Source organism: Lathyrus oleraceus, chromosome 5, assembly GCF_024323335.1.
Source record: "Lathyrus oleraceus cultivar Zhongwan6 chromosome 5, CAAS_Psat_ZW6_1.0, whole genome shotgun sequence".
In the NCBI taxonomy this organism is placed as follows: Eukaryota; Viridiplantae; Streptophyta; class Magnoliopsida; order Fabales; family Fabaceae; genus Lathyrus; species Lathyrus oleraceus.
The window spans coordinates 92,788,759-92,806,159 of record NC_066583.1 but is presented as its reverse complement, the minus strand read 5'-3'; the positions used below and the strand labels follow the sequence as shown (position 1 = coordinate 92,806,159).

At 36.8% G+C, this 17,401-nt stretch overlaps 1 protein-coding gene across 1 annotated transcript; it reads right to left on the bottom strand.

Annotated features, from left to right (window-relative positions):
- Positions 1-586: 586 nt before the first annotated feature.
- Positions 587-15,245, bottom strand: LOC127087804 (uncharacterized). Its single transcript, XM_051028729.1, has 14 exons — positions 14,773-15,245; positions 14,349-14,457; positions 13,993-14,239; positions 11,521-11,562; positions 10,905-10,976; positions 10,635-10,770; positions 10,334-10,491; positions 9,660-9,744; positions 9,119-9,288; positions 8,716-8,877; positions 3,535-3,693; positions 1,937-2,197; positions 1,263-1,535; positions 587-886 (listed from the first exon to the last, which is right to left on the bottom strand). Exons 1-14 carry the CDS (start codon positions 14,831-14,833, stop codon positions 659-661), a joined length of 2,163 nt encoding a protein of 720 aa, XP_050884686.1. The 5' UTR covers positions 14,834-15,245; the 3' UTR covers positions 587-658.
- Positions 15,246-17,401: the final 2,156 nt, after the last annotated feature.

Genomic DNA, 17,401 nt, shown 5'->3' with positions numbered 1-17,401 from the left:
AAATGTAGTTAAATGTTTACTAACTATTTGCAGTAGTAAAAGGATGGGAACTTCATCTTACATGAAGAGCTTAGTGATGCATGAAGAACTTAGTGAAAAAGTGTACATAAATCCACATCAAAGATAAAGTAGTATGTACTAACTTCTGTTGCTTGTGATCATATCATATGACTACATGTACATTTATGTTTTACACGATTCAATCACTCACTCCTATTTACTTGTGTTTGACATTTCGAAAATACATCTCGAATCTATAAGAAAAATTATTTATTTTTGGCACCTAAAAATGCAAATCCATACATTTTTATGTATTAATACTCGATAACCTTGCTCGCCTTCATAAAACTTTCAGAAAGACTAAGTTATAACAATTTGCTAATGCATGTTTTTTCCATAATAACTATTTACCATAAAAATTAAATAGTGGTTTGGCGTTTAAATAAATTTCCTATTTTTTTTCTCCATTGTCTAAAAGAATAACTGTCCATCCATAGAATTTAGGATAGTAATTATCAACTTATTTTATTTACGAACTGTCAAAAAAACATACTACCGTAGAATGTGTGGCAACAAACTTAGAATCTTCATGCAAAGAGAATGTGGAAATGTTTACTAATTTCTAGTTCACAAATGTCAACGGCTGTACTTCTAAAATTTAATCTGATAATTTGTGCAGAATTATCGATAAATAGAGCCAATAAGCTACCTGCAATCTATGACTAGAACGCAAAGCTAAAGCTGAAATAATGTCTAAAGCAAATTTGTGAACCTCAGGCTTCACTGCCATCCGAATAAGCATTACTGTCCATTCCCCTGGCGCCAACTTCACCACATCACGAATGTATTGAAAGCCTTTTCCAATCCTAGCGAGGATAGTACGCTCCTGAAATATTTAGAAAAGAAAAAACTTAAATATATATAGGCTCTGTTTGATGGAGAAAAATTATTAAGTAGTTACGTTTGTCACCTACCCCTCCCTCCTTTCGCTCATCATACCAGACATAACAGACTCAACCCAACCAAAAAACCTTACCCTTCAGCATTGTCGGTAAGGGATATGGGTTCCGGGTTTAAACAACACTAAAAGAACAGTGTCCATTACTACCACCCCATCATCGACTATCCCACTGTGCCCTCTAATACTAAGACTCATGTACTTCACCCCATATTGCCATCAAGAACCTATCTACATGACAGGGAGCCATAATAAACTTTGCATTGCCCTGGATACACAGATTTCTTTTAACAAAAGACAATACCTCAAAGAGAAATAACCTCTGGTCTTCAGGCTTCCCATTTAATGCACAATCAATCACTTCATCTTGTAGAAACACGTCAGCTGCTTCTACTATATCCCGTAGAAGGAAAAGACGCACTCTGTGACCCTTATCTGATAATATGAATAATAAAAGATCTTCAGTCGAATCAACGACAGCATGCATGTCAAATAATTTCCAAACTGAAGGGTTTGAGAACTTTTCAGGATTAGGGTCTCCAGTTAGCTCTGAGGCTTGTTCGGATATAGCTGCTACCTGAAGCAAGAATGGCAGTCATGCTATATTTAGTCCAAAGTTGTATAATAATTCTATCCAGAAGAATATTCAAATTTTAGTGCAGAAACAAATGGGATTTGCATTTACAATGCAACATACTAGAGAGGGTTAGTGATTATACAATTCTAATAAGCAAGCCCGGCTAAAAGAAACTATGATACATCTTAGTGATCATAATTTATGTGATTGCTGTGTGTGAGTGTGTCAAAGAGAATTTCCTTCTATTTGGGTAAGTTATTATGATACATACAACGCAAGTAGTTATACTTTAACTCTGAATTTCAGTTTTAAATTGGTGAGCTTTCAAAATACATTGGAGTCAACATTCCACATAACAATTACATTGTGTGGCAGAGCAGAAAAGCCTAGATATATCATACCAGACGCTCAAGCCGATTCCACCTTATCGATCCATTGTTACGAATGACAAGTTCCCTCAAAATTCTTCTCATATCAGGACTTGGGTCTGCTATAAGTCTCCCAATAACAAAAGGATATGCACTCTCAATGACCTTAAAATCAGGATCCAGAGCTTTAGCTGTCCCTTCTAGTGATCCCAGTGCTCTTATAACCAGAGCATAGTCTGGTGGGAGGGAGAAGTTAAATTCATACATGATAGCATATAGTTGGTTCATGATTCCCTGAAATCCAAAGAAAGATTAAACTTTAAATACAGAGGCATGATACCCTGAAATTGTGCTTTAGATAGATATGAAAACAAAGTGCTGGTTGTTAAAAGACATTATGAGGAAAAGATCAATGAAATTTTATTAATTTAGGAAACAATTTTGAGGCTTTCAAGCCCAGCAGCATGGAGAGATAATAAAGCGAGGCAGATTTTAGAGCATTGTTATATAGATGTCACCAGGAAGTAGGTAAGTTATGAGTAACAAGTGTGAGTTTGAGGTCCCACATTGCTTAGAAAAAGTGAAGGTTGGGCAAGATATAAGTGAGAGGATCCATAAACTAAATGTCTTAAGGTTTTGGGTGAAGGAGGGATGTCTCTCTTAATTATGTGATTGTTCTTAGTTCAATGTGATGAATCAACCAAGTGTTAAAGGCTCCCATGAGTTACAAGTCCCACATTGAATGGAAAGAGTAGATGTTAAACACCGTATAAATGAAAAGACCCATTCACCTTATGCCTTTTGGCCGAGGATGCGGTGTGTCTCTCACTTGTATGATTGCTCTTAGTTCAAAGTGATGATTCAACCCAGTGTTAAAGGCTCCCCCGAAAGTCCCAACAAGATGTTGGACTATTAAAAGCCTAAAAATAAATGACAGCTGGACTGTTAAAAAGCCTAAAAATAAATGACAAACGGTAGTTGTCGTGTCGCATTTTGTGTGCACGTGGTGGGTACACATGAAATTATAATTTATTCAACTTCAGTGAAAAACATGTATAGCAACATAGAAGAAAAAGCCCTTCTAATGTACAACTTCTCCCCCTTCTAAAAGAACTGACATTCTAATAAAATGCCTGAAAAGCCAAATAACTGAGCATCGCCCAGCAGTCTCTCTACATATTTGAGGCCAACTGGCATCAGAGAGTGAGTATCGCCACACCTGTCTCTCTACATATTTGAGGCAAACTAGATACAAAAACCCATCAGTTGACATCCAACAAGAGGCTAATAAGAGACTACTAATTACTTATCCCGAAGCAGGGTTTGCATCAAAGAGTTATCCTTGAAAATTCAGGCATTCCTATCTCTACTAATAATCACAATAGAGAAGCATAGTTTGTGCACAACCAGTCCTTCCCAATGTAGTTCCTACCAAGCCTCTCAATTGACATATGAGAAAATTCTCCGAATCTCTGCTTTGTGATATTAAGGTTGATGACCAAAATATAATACCAGTTACAGCTATTACCCAGCAAACAATTGATCCTTAGATGCAGATAAAATACAAACAATCCGGGAAATCTTGAGAAGCAAACAATTGATCCTTAGATGCAGATAAAATACAAACGAACCTGGAAATCTTGAGATTCACTAGTCCGATGACTCCTGTCCGAAAAGGATGCTTGCAGTGCATCAGAAACTAAATGTATATCAACCCCTTCAGGAATAAATCCCAAAGAAAGGAAGTCATTTGCCAAGCTCAGAGAGTCGCGATTAACAAAGTGCACAATCTGAAAGAGAGAAAAACTTAGTACTAGACACGGACAATTAGGGAAAATTGGGTATCTCAGCAAGGTGTTGTATCACAATACAGAGAGATTCCAAAATGAATTAATAAATATGCAGACAATGAGAGTTTAGGTACATTTAATCCAAGAGAATAAACTTACAGATATCAGAATCCAATGAATGAAAAGATTTTTGTTAGGACCCAATACGAGAAGGTGTTTAAGTAATTACTAGAGTGGCTAAGTAGGGTCAATTAGATTATTAGTATGTGGCCCATTAGAGCTAAATAATACAAGTTATCTTTATTTATATATGAAGGGGAATTGTTTGGAGTTGGAAGGTATGATGGGAATACCTTTCTTTTAGGGCCATAGTAAGATACCTGTGTTGTGTTGGAGCTTTGCTCAGGGATTAGTTAGAGAAATCCTCTACTACTATCATTGTTCTATTAACAATAAAATACTACTATTTATCCATTGTTATGTTTTCAGTAATGTTTACTTAACTTTGGGGTTACCATCAATTTCTTATATTTGCGAATATCATTGGCATCACAAAAGAAATTTCCTGTAAATATGCAATACACTTTCTTGTGTGCTCTGAGAGAGATCATAAAAAAATTATTTGAAAATGATAAAGAAAAGTAAAGTAGTCAAAACACAACACATGCATGGATCACAGATAGGAAGTCCGTTCCTAAGTTGACATACATCACCCAAATCAATTGTTAAACCCATAGAAATAAGTATGATGTCTGTTGAAATACAAGAGTCTAAGAGACATTTGAATAAACCGTGTGTTTTGAAAAGTACTACGGAGACTTTATTATAGAGAGATTATAACTAATTACATGATATAGTCGATGTGGGACTATTCGATATACAAATATTCTTAATACTATATTTACAAATATCAACACTCCCCCTCAAGCTTGAGCATATAAGTCAAATGCACCAAGCTTGTTACATATATAATTAGTTATGGGGCTTCGCAGAGATTTTGTAAACACGTCTGCCAATTGATCATTAGAGTTGACAAAGTTTGTGACAATGTCACCTGATTCAATTTTCTCTCTGATAAAGTGACAGTCTATCTCAATATGTTTGGTCCTCTCATGGAAGACTGGATTTGAAATAATATGCAATGCGGCTTGATTATCACAAATAAGTGTCATTGGTCTTGCTTCTTCAATTTGAAGTTCCTTGAACAACTGTTTTAACCAAATAAGTTCACATGTTGTCATTGTCATGGCCCTATACTCTGTCTCGGCGCTTGATCTTGCAACTACGTTTTGTTTCTTACTTTTCCAAGATATAAGGTTTCCTCCAACAAGTACACAATACCCAGAGGTGGATCGTCTATCAATGGATGACCCTGCCCAATCAGCATCGGAGTATCCAACTATCGGAGTATGTCCTTTATTTTCATACACTAGACCTTTTCCTGGAACACCTTTGATGTATCTCAGAATCCGAATAACAACATCCAGGTGTTCCTGACAAGGGGAGTTTAAAAACTGACTTACCACACTAACTGCAAAAGAAATGTCTGGACGAGTGACTGTGAGATAATTCAACTTTCTAACCAATCTTCTATACCTTCCTAAGCCAGATAGAGGCTCCCCCTGATTGGGTAGTAGTTTGACACCGGGATCCATAGGAGTATCAGCTGGTTTAGCATTCAACAAACATGTTTCTTCTAAAATATCCATAGCATATTTCCGCTGAGAAATCATCAAACCATCTTTAGATTGGGCTACCTCAACACCCAAGAAATAGCGAAGTTTACCAAGATCTTTTGTCTGAAATTGATTCGAGAGATGTTGCTTTAACTGGAGTATACCCTGCTGATCATTATCAGTTATGACAATATCATCTACATACACAATAAGATAAACACACCCTTGGGCTGAGTGACGATAAAAAACAGAATGGTCAGCTTCACTATGGACCATACCAAACTGTTGTACTACAGTGCTGAATCTGCCGAACCAAGCTCTCGAAGATTGTTTAAGACCATAAAGAGACCTGTGTAACCTACACACCATATTCGATGACTCCCCCTGAGCAACAAATCCAGGTGGTTGCTCCATATATACTTCCTCTTCAAGATCATCATGTAAAAAAGCATTTTTGATGTCAAGTTGATGAAGAGGCCAATGTCGAATGGCTGCAATGGCTAGAAGAAGTCTAACAGATGTCATCTTGGCTACAGGCGAGAAGGTATCACTATAATCCATTCCAAAAACCTGAGTGTATCCTTTGGCTACCAAGCGAGCTTTAAATCGATCAATCTTACCATCTGGACCAACCTCCACTGTATAAAGCCAACGAGAACCTACGAAAGATTTCCCATGGGGTAGAGGAACCAGTTCCCAGGTACCACTGCTTTGAAGAGCAGACATTTCATCAATCATTGTTTGTCTCCACTCAGGGTGAGATAATGTTTCACCTAAAGTTTTAGGAATAGAAACAGAAGACAAAGAAGACAAACATGTATACTGCAAAGGGGAAAGACGATGATAACATAAATCAATATAATGTGGAGAAGGATTTCGTGTTTGACGTATACCTTTTCGAAGGGAAATCGGAAGATTGGACTCAGGTTGCAGGATTAGATCCGGTGATGGCGGAGGCATCGGAGGAGAGTTTTCAATGACCTCAGGGACAGGGACGACAGGCGTTGGGTGACGACGCTGATATGTTTGAAGTGATCGAGAAGTGGGTGGGTCAGGAGCCCTAGACTGATGGGGGATAATGGCAGGCGGGACATTAACAACTGCCGAAAAAGGTGCGGGAGTACTTTCCTGAATGGGTTCTGGAGTTACGTGACTGGACTTGAAATATAAAACCGACTCGAAGAAGGTAACATCGGCCGATACTAGGTATCGTTGTAGAGTATGTGAATAACAACGATAACCTTTTTGGGATCGATGATAACCAAGAAAGACACACTTCAGTGATCGAGCCGAGAGTTTATCAAGACCAGGAGAGAGATTGTGTACAAAACATGTGGACCCGAAGACTCGGGGAGGAATTGGGTGAAGTGGGGAATTGGGAAAAAGGATTGAATGAGGGATTTTATTGTTAAGGACAGATGAGGGCATGCGACTTATAAGGTAACATGCCGTTAGCACAGCATCCCCCCAAAACCAAAGTGGAACATTACCATGGAGAAGTAGGGTCCAAGTGGTTTCTACAAGATGCCGATTTTTGCGTTCGGCTACCCCGTTTTGTTGAGGTGTGTGAGGGCAAGATGTTTGATGGAGAATACCATTGTGTGACATAAAATTCTGAAATTGTTGGGATAAATATTCACGGGCATTGTCACTTCTTAAGGTACGGATAGAGACACCGAATTGAGTTCTTATTTCTTGATAGAATTGTTCAAAAATAAAAAATAATTGAGATCTATTCTTCATTAAAATAACCATGTGCAACATGAAAAATCATCAATAAAGGTGACAAAATACCTAGACTCAAGAGTAGAAACAGTACGTGAGGGACCCCAAACATTGATGTGAACTAAAGCAAAAGGGGACGAAGCTCGTTTATTGACTCAATTGGAAAACTGACCACGAGTGTGTTTCCCTAGCTAACACGACTCACAATGTAAATTAGATACCTTCGATAAATTTGGCATCAACTTATGTAGTTTGGAAAGACTGGGATGACCTAACTGAGCATGGATAGTGAGTGGAGAATCTTTGGCTGAGCATGTCTGAGATGACACTGAGAGGTAATAAAGGCCTTGAGACTCACATCCGACACCAATCGTCTGTCCCGAACTCCGATCCTGTAGGGTAACATTATTGTTAGTGAAGGTGACACTACAATCAAGAGAACGAGTTAAACGACTGACTGAAAGTAAATTAAATGGACAATTAAGTACATAGAGGACAGAAGTAACCGAGAGAGAAGGTAGAATTTAAACAGTACTAATCCCTTCAGATGAAACCGGATGTAGAGAGGGAAGAAAAAAGATTTTTATTACCGGTAACATGATCAGACACACCAGAGAGAGACAAGCAGATGAATTACCGGTGTGTGCTACCGAAGCAGTAGAATCTAAGTTCTGATAATTCTGATACCACCTAAGGAAATCATCGTAGTTTGGCGTATAGTTAGGAGGATGAGCCATGAGTATCGGATCTGAAACAATTGCCTTATGAAGAGTGGAGCGGCGGGAAAGTTGTCGGGATCAGCCGTCGGACGTGCTGTCACATGCGGCCTTATGAAGAGTGGGGCGGTGGGAAAATTGTCGGGATCAGCCATCGGACGTGCTGTCCTGTCACATGCGGCCTTATGAAGAGTGGAGCGGTGGGAAAATTGTCGGGATCAGCCGTCGGACGTGTTGTCACATGCGGAGGTTTCTGCCAATGAAAAGTGGGGAACGGCTGGATCCGTCGGACGTGCTGTCACATGCGGCCTTATGAAGAGTGGAGCGGTGGGAAAATTGTCGGGATCAGCCGTCGGACGTGTTGTCACATGCGGAGGTTTCTGCCAATGAAAAGTGGGGAACGGCTGGATCGGAAGACGCGCTTTTACTAGTAGGTTACCGAAGAATTTTGAAAAGTGAGAGGCAAACCGGAGTGATGACACAGTTTGCAAAAGGAAAAAAAAAATCTCGCCGGAAGACAGTGGGTCAACCGGGTAAAGCACGGCGAAGAAAGAATTGCCTCTTAGTAGGCTCTAGATACCATGTTGAAATACAAGAGACTAAGAGACATTTGAATAAACCGTGTGTTTTGAAAAGCACTATGAAGACTTTATTATATATACAGAGATTATAACTAATTACATGATATAGTCGATGTGGGACTATTCGATATACAAATATTCTTAATATTATATTTACAAATATCAACAATGTCAAATGTTGGCATGTCTATCATCCTTAATGCACATTGACCTTTTCAAGCATTTTTTTCCATAGAAATTGCCATCAAATGAGGTAGAAAATATGTTGCACTAACTAATTTAAGTTACACCCATTAAAATGAGTAATGTTCAAACATTTCTCACCATTTGAATAAGTCCAATACGATAATGCCTAGGAATATCCCCCATCATTCCAAAGTCAAAATATGCAAGTGATCCATCATTTGTCGCAACAAGGTTTCCAGGATGAGGATCAGCATGAAAGTAACCGTCCTCAAGCATTTGCCTCAGAGAGCAGTATAATCCCTACAAAGTCATGAGAAAGATACAAGGACGTCAATTGATAGTACGTGGAGTTTTAAGTAAACAAGCAGTTAATTATGGCCAAAAGAAAATGCATGTGTGTGTTTAATACTATTCATAAATATGCGTAAGCATACTAATTTAATAAATATACATACAGCAGACGAACAAAGGCATGAAAGAGATATATCATGCATGTAAATTGTTGTTAGCATGTGTCCAAGAAAACTTGTGTGGCTCATACCTGGTCAATGAGTTCCCTTCTGTTCAAAGAAGCTTTACTCAAGCCTGTCTCATCTGTAAGCTTAATTCCATCCAACCACTCCATAGTCAGTATAGTGGTGCATGTATAGTCCCAGTATATTTTGGGAGCTTTGATTGACTTTGCTCTATTGTTTTTTATACTACCTCCGCCTGCATATTTGTGGCCCTGTTCATCAGTATATAACCAAAAGAAACAGTAATCCAAATTGCATTCTAAAGAACTATGCATCATTTAAGTAAAGAGACAAAAATGTATGTCACATTACAAATGCACACTGCCCTCATATTTGAGGACAATCATTGGTTCAAATACCAGCAAGCTAGGATTTTCATATGTAAATTGCTTCTAAGCTGATATTTTAAAAGATCAAGGAGAAATGCTTCAAGTAACATCTGGTTAAGCATTGATCCTTTTGAATCTGGGATTACAACATATGGTTGAACACTTGAACTAGGGACATGCCAAAGGTACAATCAAAGAAAACAGCAAATGGAGTTTTTGCCACAGATGTTGAGCTTACTTGAAGACGCACAGTAGAGAGAAGCAAACCGCTCAGCATTTTTCCCCTCTAGGACATAATCAATTTCATCAAACATGTGCCTGACCTGTTGCATTAATTTACAATGAATAATATAAAATGTAATTGCAATGTAAACTGAAATATAATTGTCTCCATAGTAGTCGACTGGTGTAATGATCATGCTCAGACACATTTGAAAATAAAACCATACTGTTTGAAATGGGTTTCAGATATTATGTTAGGCTCTTTTGAAAAAACACAATACCAAAAGGGAATTATTGGTCCCTATAGTTTTATTGAATTAAAAGAAAGGTACACAAGAATATACTCCCCCCTCTCACTGAACTTTCCAGTCGAACAACTAAAACAATCAGATAATAAAATCCCCCTCTCAAGAAAAGGATATTTAATATAAATAGGCATATTTCCTAAACAACTTATGCCAGGAACTAACTAACTAACTATCCTAACAAACAACAGAAAGGATAACAGACTTACAAACTGACTATAGTACAGAGATAACTAATTTTTGTTTCTCCTATGATAAACTAACAAAGGCTTAGTGCTCTGCACATTATCAGCACTCCTAACATATTAGTTTATCAATATTAGTTGAAAAATAGGTCATGTACAATGCAGACAATAGATTTGTGTGCTAAGGTAAAGGAACTCACCATTTCATTAACTGCTACTAGAAGATCTTTGCGAGCCTTTGCAAACCGTTTAAATTGGCCCCCAATCATATGGAATAGCAAAGCATCAAGGGTCAACGAAAGTGACATGCCAGGCCTCTGAACTTTAACAGCTACAAGTTCTCCAGAATGCAGGTGAGCTGCAATACTTGAAGCAACAAAATTAAACACTTCAATCTTCCTCAAACATGTCCATATTACTCTGAAGTTCCAAATTTAAGAACAAGAAGCCGAACAAATATGCAAACAGAGTAGAATTCTATCATTTTTACTGGTAACAAACCTTTATAAACCTGCCCTAACGATGCTGCTGCAATAGGTGCTGGGCTAATGTCACTAAAAATTTCATCAATAGGAGCACCAAACTGGGTTTCAATAGATCTGATTGCAACATCAGTTGGAAATGGAGGTATTTGATCCTAGCATAAATAAAAGTTTAAAAGTTTTCATCAATACAAGATATAACAAAAACAGAAACACGGAAAAGGTCAATATATGCATCTATAGTGCTTGATTGATTTTCACTGAAGTAAAATGGAAGAAGCCAGTGTACCTGTAACTTAGCAAGTTCTTGACAGTATACTGTTGGTAATATGTCAGGTCTAGTGCTCAATGCCTGCCCGAGCTGTATTCATGTGCAGACTAGTCAAACAAAATAACCGTATTGATAAATTTAATATAACAAGTATACTTGTTTCACTCGGTATATATAACTTTGTAATGATGATATGAGACACCCATATTTAAGTGTTCTCAGAAAAAAAGAAAGAAAAAACAAAAACAAAAACCTCGGAGAGTAATATAAATAAAAGGGGGTAACTATTGTTAGAGCTTAAGAACTGGAAACATGATTATTGATTTCTATGAGTAAAAATGGATAAAAGCAGGTGATTTATTTTGAAATAAAACAGATAAAAAAAACATTTTGTTTTGTAATGTAATGGAAAGCCTTTGAAATGGTCAAATTATTTTACATTAGGAACCAGACAAAAACTTACTTTAGAGTTATAATAAGTTTGTATGATAAAGAGAAAATAATGCTAATGGAAAGTGCATATGCCAAACTACAGCAAGAACATTGCAGTATAAAAAGAATAAGGCAGGGAATGAAAGAAAAAGACATGATGAAACCAGAAACCAACATGAAATAACCTGTGAAAGAAACTTGCCTTAATGTAGAAAGGACCCAAGCGTATTAGAGTTTCACGAAACTGCAAAAAATTGTATTGACATCACTGTTCATTCCTGTCAGTTTTTTCACTAATAAGTACTAAAAAAATAAATATGCACTCTATTGCAGGAAAAAAATTTAGTGGAAGAAATATATGTGGTTTGGTAAATCTTGTAGTGCTTAAATACATGATTGACACTTGAGAGTACATTACAAGACACAATAGTCTTACATTGCCAACTCTTTACCAATATAAAGCAGACACATGGTCGTAACTTTAATTTGAATAATTACACAATAGTTAAATTTATAGTCTTCATTATTTGAGCTAGAGCTAGAAACTCTCAAATAAATTTGTTCCCTTTCTTGACACTAAAGTTGACTCTGTTTTTCTTAAGTGTAAAGGGGTGGCAAACGGGTATGCCCGCCCCGCAAAAAAACGGGGCGGGGTGGGGCGGTCATAGTTGAGGAAGTGGGCCTAAAACTTAGACTCATCCCGAAAAAAAGTGAGGGCGGGGCGGGGAAAGCCCGCGGGCACTGCACTCTTTAAGTCTAAAAATGCAAAAATTTATGTAAATACACGTGCCCGCAAAAGCCCGCGAAAAAAATGGGGCGGGGCGGGGCGGACACATTTGAGGGTGAGGGCCTAAATCCTTGGCCCGCCCCAAGTGCGGGCAAAACGGGCATGCCCAGCGGGCCGAGCCCGTTTTGCCACCCCTATGTAAAAGCATGGAAAAAGTCGAAGATTTTCTCCCAAATCTGCCACAAGTGCAAAGGCACTGCACATATACAAGGAGGCTAGGCAGAAAATATGGGAAATGGGAAATTGAAGGGAGTAGGTAGGAAGGAGTGAATCTTGCTGGTCCCAACCTGAGTGCTCGGGATTAACAATGGCTTCATTTTAATCTTTCTCTGAAGAACTGTGGTGGTAATGAAGGATTAACCTCAAGACACTGCACAACTTGTGCCTTCGAATACCACCTTCTATTTGTTGCTTCCAATAGAGATGATTTTTCTCAACTAGCTCCACAGAAATTTGATGAGACATTTGTTAGAGCCGAAGCTACAGAGTGATATCAAGGAAAGAGAATGAATTTCAAGAAGTCATGCCTCTCATTATCAGATAATGAAACCATATTATAATTTGGAGTCATTGAGAAATAACAAGGTAAGAAAGTGTAAGAAAATGTACAAAGAACTTTCAGAGAAAATTTGAGTCCAATCTTGACTATATTTCTGAATGTAATGAGAATAAAATTCAGTATCTATTCCTATAGAGGTCCAAATATGAGCGAAGGTGGTATTTTGCAATAACTAATTTGACAACAATTTAACTACTAACTAGCAACTGAGTTTTAACATAAACTTAGAGAAAGTATCTTGGGCAATAAGCTGCGCAGTATACCCAAACAAAACCGAGCTTCATTAACCTAGGCAACAAAAAACAGAAGTTACAAAGAACCTTATGATCATGTGAACAAACAGTCATAACAGGATGAATACTCGATTTTCAATTAAATTCACCGGGTATTAAAGGAATAAAATGCCAGGCGGTTTATAAATACACATGATGTTAAAAACTGACAAATTATCAAACATAAGTGACCAAATTAAAACAGTGGGACAAAATAAGCACGCGGACAAATTCTTGATTGTCGACAGAGACGAACATGAAAACGTAAATCGATTTGGTACATGGATTTTATCTCAGAGAAACAGAAACTATAATCAACATCACTGCAAAAAAAAATATTTGTATCCTCAAGATTGAGAACAAGAAGAGTAAGGAAAGCCGCTTCCCACAAAGCAGAATTGGTAGTATGGATTTATGATTTGATTCTATAATGCCGATATCATGAACTTTGCTTGCATGAAATTTTACTTAAGCTATATAAGTTGCTTTCAGACAATGACCTAAAAATAACATTACCACATCTATGTACTGAAACAGAAGACGAATTAGAGTCCACGATAGACACCATTAACAATTCTTTAATTCATAAGCACGAATAAAATTTGCATAATAGGCTGAGTTGACTCACACTCAATTTGCTATTAACAATTCCATTTCCGTTTAGTTTGTCTCCCCTTTCCCCTAACAGGTTTCCATCTCCAATAAAAGAGGTTACTTTGATAGTTTCTTTAGTGGCGTAACTGGTTTAAGTTCTTTAATCCGGGCAATTTGCTGATTATTTTTTCATTTACATTAAGGTTTTCAACTATTTAGTAACTGCAAATATGGAGTCGTGAGTCAGCCTCTAGTAAATAGTGTACAAAATAAGGCTATCAATAATATACATCTGATGGATCAAACTCTTTCCTAGACCCTACCATAGTACCGAGTCAGAAGCTCACAGCCTTTTTTTTTACTCATGGCTAGTTCTCAATCAAATGCATAACAGTGTGTGTTTGTTTGCTAATTGCATATGCATAGGCTTATGGAAAGCATTGGCGACAGATAATCAATTACCTTAACCGCTCTTTTTTGTATGTCTTGAAGGAACAACTGCCACATAGTGAGCCTGAACACGTGAAATGAAATAATTGCAGCCCTGTACAAAGCCAGAAAGGGACCAAACCGGTATATAGCATTGAAACTTTTAGAGCTGTAAGTTCCAAGGGCAAGCCCAAATTTATCTTCCAGTGACTCCCTCCTCCTCCTTGCATAATCAGGAGACGGAGTTTCACCGTGAACGCTGGTGAAACCAGTAGAATATCTGCGCCATAATCCACCACATACACAAATTTGAAGATCACAAAATATAACCAAAACAAAACTATTCTATATTAATCAAATCAAGTGTATAAGGAACCAAATTCACTCACGAATTTTGATGCAACAGCCAAGAAGGGGAACAGGAATCCAATCTTGTCAGATATTCATGCGGCACACATTTACCTAATATAATATCAGCTGCACTCTCATGTCGTAATTCTACAAGAAAAAACCATTCACTCTCAAAATGAGACTACAACAGCAACAGCAACAGCAACAAGCTATAACCAAAATAGAAAACTCAATTTTGAATATAACCAATGCTATATGGCACGGACTACAATAATATCACTATTAACCTAATCAAAATTCAATCCAATCATTTCAACAAGTAAATTTAACTTGTAAACATCCAAAGGAAGTTGCGTAATTGCGTTTGAATCGCTGGAAACTTTCTAGGGTGTAGTGATCAAATGAAATAAGCAAAGACTTTGAAAGCGATGAGATTGCTGGGAAAATTAGGTGAAAGATTACTTGAGGAGATAGGAATGGCGCCGGCGTGACGGTAGAGAGCGGCGAATGCATTCCTCCTCATTGATGTGGGGAGCGAAGGAGCTCAGTGAAGCAAAGTGAAGGAAGGGGGAGCATGAGAAAACGATGTACACCAGTTGTTTGAAAAAATGCTTAGTCGCATCGGAGAAGCCATTGTTTGGATTCGATTGTATAGCGGTGGTTAGTGTATGAAGCTGAAAGCAGAGGAAACTGCCACGTCTGGTTGTGTAATGAGAAGCCACTTGGCAGTTGACGCCAATTTTGTTTGGAGAACGCCCAGAATATATAGACTGAATTTATTAATTGATTAAACTCGTCACAAAGGCATGAGTGTCTCGCGATTTTTGTTATCATCTATCATCTGGTACTTTGCTATAAACACAATTTTAGTTTTATGCTTTTAGCACAAAAAGTTTTTTTTTAAAGAAAAGTTTAGGTTATGTTTTAGGTTATGTGAGTTGGGTTTCGGAGACTCATGAGAATCAGAGTTAAATTTCAAGATTTAGAGTATTTAATGAGATATTTACATACTATCTATTAAAAAAAGTTTATCATGTCGGTAGCAGAAGCCGCTGAATCTATAACTTCTCAGTGTATGAGTCGATTTTTTACTAATCAAATCTTACCTTCACAAAAGTTTTAAAACATGTTTTTATTATAAAAATAGTTAGGTGTTTGTGTTGCACTTTTGATGATTTTGACGCTAAAAATCATTCAAACCCCAAGAAAAAAATATGCGATTTGGTCTGATTTAATTGGTTTTTAAAAATAAAATCAAATCAAATCAATGTGGTTTAGTTCAGTTCAGTTGGTTCGGTTTTTTACAAAAAAAAAAATTATTGAGTCATACTTACACATATAATAGACAACATAACTTTGTGTTTAGTCATTTATAAATTATCAAATAACAAGAAAGTTCATCATATCTGGACAACAACTTCTCATTCAATATATAAAAATCATATTAGACAAAAGTGGAATAATAAACATAAAATAATAGCATAAAATAATATCAAAAATATTATAATGAAACAAAAAAATAGAGGAGATGAGAGATTAGTGAAGATGAAAAAGAAAGAACAAAGAGATGAGAGATTAAAGAAGAATATGTTCGATAAAAAAGAAATTGAAAGAGAGAACAATAGCATAAAGATGAGAAGTGAAAAAGAAAGAATGTAAGAGAGTGGAGATTAGAGAATAGGAGGCGAGATGTATCTGGCGAAGAAGGCGCGATAATGCTATAAGAGATTTGGGAAGGCTGAAATTTAAACCTTAAGAGTGAGGAAGAGAAAATTGTTCATAATCGTAAGGCTAAGGCATAATAGGTGTGGATTTAGGTTAGATGTGGGTGAAGTGAAGTTCGGGTTCTAACATAATGCGGTTTGATTTGGTTTGGTTCGATTTGTCAAATACAAACCGCAAATCGAACCAAACCCCGCGGTTTTGTTAAAAAATGGCTCAAACACATCCGAGCCAAATGCAGTTTTTTTAATTTTCCATTTGTGGTTTTCTATTAGGTCGGTTCAATTTTAAACACCCCTAAAGATAGCAATGCAAACTTATTGTTAGTTAACTACTATTCATTTTAAAAGGTTAAAAAGAAATCTAAGTATTTCGGGGGGGGAGGGATATTAAATATTTTTAGGTAGTAAATTAATTTTCATTTCTTATAAACAGATATGTAACATACTAAAACGCGAAGATAAAGGAAATGACTGGTTCTATTGATGATTCAAGAAATATCACTCAATCAAGTACATCTTGAAAATAATTATTGTGAGAATTTGGATCGAACTCTAATTTTGATAGGGATAGATTGATATTTCGACAGGAGTTGTGCATGTTGTAGTCAAACTTTGTTCAAGCATGTTGTCGAAACATGTTAACTTGTATTCTAAGTTAGTATGTCGAATTGGCCTTTGTTTAAGCTCAATTTTTAAGTTAGCTTGTTACTTAAGTTATCTTAGTAGTCTATAAATAGATTAGTTCTCTCAGGTTGTTGACAAGGGTTAATTGTTGATATTCACTTATAATTTATAACCCTTATTGAGAAAGTGAATAGTAAAATAGTTTTAACCAATTCTCTTTCTTCCTTCTTCTCTCTTTCATAAACCTAATACGGTTTCTTGTATTTGTTCAAGAAATCCAATCTCCATCTCATAACTTTGTTCTGTTATTTGTGACATTATTTCATAACAAACTGGTGTAGTGGAAAAGGAGAAGAAGATGTTGTCAACAAAGTATGAGATTGAAAAATTCACCGGTGTGAATGATTTTGGTTTGTGGCGCTTATAGATGCAAATCTTTCTTGTTCAACGGGGTTTGTTAGAAGTGATGAAAGGATCAAGCAAGATAGATGTTACCTTATTGGAGAAAGAGAATATAACAATGGTCAAAAAAGCCCACAACGTCATTGTATTAAGTCTTGGTGATAAGGTTCTCCGGAAGGTTTCAAAGGAGAAAACTGTAGTTGGTGTGTGGATAAAACTTGAAGGTTTGTACATGACCAAATCGTTGGTCACTCACCTCTATCTTAAGCAAACTTTGTATTCATTCAATATGAGTGAAGACAAAGCCTTGGCTGAGCAGCTTGATATGTTCAACAAGTTGA